The 3920-nt window shown below is 37.4% G+C and overlaps 1 protein-coding gene across 1 annotated transcript; it reads right to left on the bottom strand.

Moving 5' to 3' along the window:
* Positions 1-66: 66 nt before the first annotated feature.
* LOC127748774 (uncharacterized) lies at positions 67-1031 on the bottom strand. Its single transcript, XM_052263610.1, has 4 exons — positions 926-1031; positions 664-813; positions 349-578; positions 67-243 (listed from the first exon to the last, which is right to left on the bottom strand). The coding sequence occupies exons 1-4, from the start codon at positions 1029-1031 to the stop codon at positions 67-69; spliced, it is 663 nt and encodes a 220-aa protein (XP_052119570.1).
* Between the last annotated feature and the right edge of the window lie 2889 nt (positions 1032-3920).

Raw genomic sequence — 3920 nt, 5'->3', positions numbered from 1 at the left:
AAAGTGCAATTCATGAACTTGTACATGAAAATTCAATTCAAAGAAAACATGAAATTGGGCATACAATTAAAAGTACAAACCAAAAACTAGTTGGCCAGTCCGCGTATCCTTAATTCCATATTTCTTTTCTGTCCCTTTCCAATTTAGGTGATGCTTTAAGCTCTTTGAAATTAATTCAATTAGGATCTGTCTAGTACAGGCTTCAAATGTTTTATCACAAACAGCGTTGCTAAAATAATTAACCTGTACAAAACAAAAACTGATCAATTATGAGCCAAAACTGATGTTGGTCTTTAAACAGACAAAAACAACAGGAATAAATTGGAGTAAAATTTTGGAGAGGCTTACAGCATAGTCATAATTGGAGTTGGAGCGCAAAAATCTTTCCCAGGCAAAAAATTGTACTTCATCCTGTAGAGGAAGTTTCTCAGGCCAGCCACTAGGCCGAGGAGTGGTTGGTCCCTCAATCCCAGAGTGGGCTACAAGTCGATTCAGCAACTGTGTATGATTCTTTTGAGTCAGCAAAATCTTGTTTACTTTGTTGAGGATTAATTGAAAAAACTTTTGCTGAGCAGTACCTTACAAAACAAAACGCATGATTATTATATTTGATTAGTCAACAGAAGCAACCTAGATCAAACTCGATGTATAAAGTATAGTTACCGGTAGAACTACTGTTAAGATTCTGCGTTGTTGACTGGGGATGAAGAGCAGCACTTGAAGAATTAGAAGGTGGAACCATTGTGGGTGTGGCATGATCATGATTATTTAAAACCCCTCTGGAGGTATCATTAACTTTTGTTGTAGTATGATCTATGAAGAAAATAGTAAAATGTAAGTCATTGAGACTGAACATAAACTTAAGAAACTCACAGGGTACCCTTGATGGAAAGCTTTTCAGAAAATAAAGACAAGAAATGTTTACCACTGGAAGGAGTTGAAGCCGAACAAGACAAACTTGGACGAAATGAACTAACAGACTGCTCCTTGGAGAGAGAGTGTCCTTTATGGAAAGGATGACTGGAGTTCATCTTGGACACAACAGTCAAGTCTTCTGGTCTCACATGGTTGCCACAAAATTTTCATTTCCATTTTCCCTGAGTTTTCCCTGATTTCCAGACCATTTCTCCCCAAATTTCCTTGAGTTTTAAGCACCGTTCCTGGTGAAGTACTGCGAAAAACAAATACCCCTAACCGTAATACAAGACCGCGAGCGAAGCGAGCGCGAAAACTTTTCGGACAAAATACCCTACTGGGACGTCAAAATGTGTATTTGACCTACACAGCGAATAGACTGCAGTTTGGGGACCAGTCAGACCAAATTTCCCTGACTTTTTACTCGTTCTTTACCAACCCACTTTCCCTTCTCGTTGGTAGGGAGAACGAGTATTGTTCTCAGTGCTGTGTAACCCTTTTCCTGTTCCTGTTTTCATCTCAGAACACACAACACCTACAGACATGACAATAGTACCACTGTAAAGCGGGAACGCTGGTCTCAATTAAAGCAATGAACCTTTTTTCAGGTTTAATAATAGTATAATTTTGAGCACTCTTAACAAATTTTGGGTGTTTTCATTCTAAGTCCCAGACCAGAGCTTATTTTGAGCGTGTTGAAAAACGTAGTTAAGCAACGAAAATGGATGATGCATGCATCTTTGAACTTACGAGATGTTAATGAAACTGTTTTATTAACATGTTTAGAGTCGCTACCGAAGCATTTTTATGAGTTTACTTAACAGATCCTCCTAAAAACTTGCAAGTCCTGTGACGGTGGAGGAGTGCGTGAGGTTATGGCGGCGCCATCCGTGCTGCCATCTGCGGGCGGACATAGTAACTACTTCACAGTGAGCGCGCGAGCGTTTTAAATGTACCTTTTATCGCCACAGAAAACCTTCCATTACCCTATACACACACTTCTCCATTACTCTGAGATAAAAGCAGGAACTGATTTTGAAGAACTACCGTGGTTTGGTTAAGAACGAGTTTCCTACTTAGCACAAAATTCATTTTGTATTCATAGTTTCCCTTGTTTTTTTTAGCATCTGATATTCAGAGTTGATATGGCTAAAATGGACTATGAAAATGAAGCCAAACTCCTTTTCTGATTTTTTTTCTGCTATTTCTGGTGAGTGGCAACATTTTTAATCATTTTATTAAAATACAGGAAGCATATGATTTTATATGTGTTGAAATTTTTGTACAAAATACCTTTACATAAAAATTGTGTGTCTACATGCTGTATTGACAATTAGTGAAAGCTGTACCAATAGGTAAATTGGTGAACAGCTGAAAGACTTCTGATTAAAACCAGCTTTTGCTCACCCTTTACTAAAGCAAAGCAGGAACTTTCCTCCTCTCCTAGGTGTGAGTGAGTAAAATTGTCATCGTTGTATTGTGTTGTGTTTGCATGAAAAAATCTAGTAAATTTTTTTTCATAATTTTTTGAATATTACCCTCTCACAAAAATTAGAGAATGTTAAGGGACCTTAATAGAGGAAGCTGTAAAATGAGAGTTACGCTAATATGCTAAATTTTGTTGATAGCTTTGATCAAAGGGTAGAAAACACAAATCCAACTTTTTGACATTGGTGTTTTAGAATCAGTTTTTCGCCTTCTTTCAAATGATGTTAGATTTGACCCCACTGGAAATATTCATAGAGTAATACCTCAACACATTTTGAAGCCGCTATTTTGGCTTCAGAACTTCAATAATTTCTTGTCATTGATTTGTTTTGTTGCAGGAGACTGTGTGCATGTTGTGGAGGAACTTCATCCAGGCAGGCTATGAAAAGCAAGTGAATGGCTATTTACATTAATTTAGTGTGTGTAGAATTGCATACCTACGTCTTGCTTTTCTGTTCTGAATAATAAGTGTTTCAGGGCATCACAACTTATGTTGTATCCCAATAAGTGTCAGAATAATTTATTCAAAATTTTTTGGAGCTATATATTAGAAATTTTCTTTGTTTCTGCGTTGAATTTTTTTTTTCTTCTATTTTAATTGTCAATGAAATTTCAATAGATGTTCACTCAATCAGAAATAATGCTCATTGTGTTTCTCTGTTTTTGGAATGTAAGTAAATTGTCAAGAGGCACTTCAAATTCTTGTTGAATCAGAAGTTTTGCCCATTTGTTTTTTCTGTTGATCATCTTTAATTTTTTTCTTTTTGGCTTGACAAACCCTCTTAGGTGTGAGGCTATTTTATGTAATTTTTTTTATGCTGACCATTGTGCTTCTTACGTTAAAAAAACTTGTCTTTTACTTTTATGGTGAAGTGACAGTAGTTCACTGCTGAGTTCACAATCTGTAAACAATACTTTCATTAAAACTTAAGTGTTCTAGAAACTTTTGGTTTTGGTCCTATCTTTTGTTTGCCGTAGTTAACTCTGTATGTATTTGTTTACCTATGAACATGTGCCCCAAAAAGGTTATAATTCTCATTTTTCAATTTTCTAGCACAAGGGGAACATTGCCATACCAGTGACCATCCTGTTCGTGCCAGTATACGCGGTGGGCAGAGGGATGAGCTCAAGAAAAAATTAAAGCACAGAAAAGCAGTCGAATTGAAGCGGGACTTAATGCAGAGTAAGCTTCAAAATCATAGGAAGGATGTAGAGAATGGAAACTCTGATGACATGCCAACCACAGGGACCATAGAAAAAATTGGCAGTGAAGATTTTGTGACGACAGAGCGAAATCACCAGGATGTCTTCGAAGATCTGCGGCTTGAGCGAAACAAGATAAATGCAAAATATGGGAAAAAGACTGTGTTCATTCTCAGCGAGGATCCGTTTTTATTTGCCTGGTGCAGCAGAGAGATGATAGATCATCTATATCAGATGGCACAGCACACTTGGACGAAAGAGGAGAAGGACTGATCACTGCGCCGCGCCGCCGGGCGAAAAACCTGTACCCCCCC

Source organism: Frankliniella occidentalis, unplaced genomic scaffold (genome assembly GCF_000697945.3).
Source record: "Frankliniella occidentalis isolate FOCC.00 unplaced genomic scaffold, Focc_3.1 Scaffold13, whole genome shotgun sequence".
Lineage (NCBI taxonomy): Eukaryota > Metazoa > Arthropoda > Insecta > Thysanoptera > Thripidae > Frankliniella > Frankliniella occidentalis.
The sequence above is the reverse complement of the archived record's forward strand: the minus strand, read 5'-3'. Positions and strand labels throughout refer to the sequence as shown.

Excerpts from the sequence above, each read along its gene's own strand:
- LOC127748774 (XM_052263610.1), bottom strand. The coding sequence starts at position 1,031 with ATGAACTCCAGTCATCCTTTCCATAAAGGACACTCTCTCTCCAAGGAG. Across the intron at positions 814-925 it reads GGCTTCAACTCCTTCCAGTG|ATCATACTACAACAAAAGTT; the intron begins GTAAACATTTCT and ends TTTTCTTCATAG. Across the intron at positions 579-663 it reads TCTTAACAGTAGTTCTACCG|GTACTGCTCAGCAAAAGTTT; the intron begins GTAACTATACTT and ends TTGTTTTGTAAG.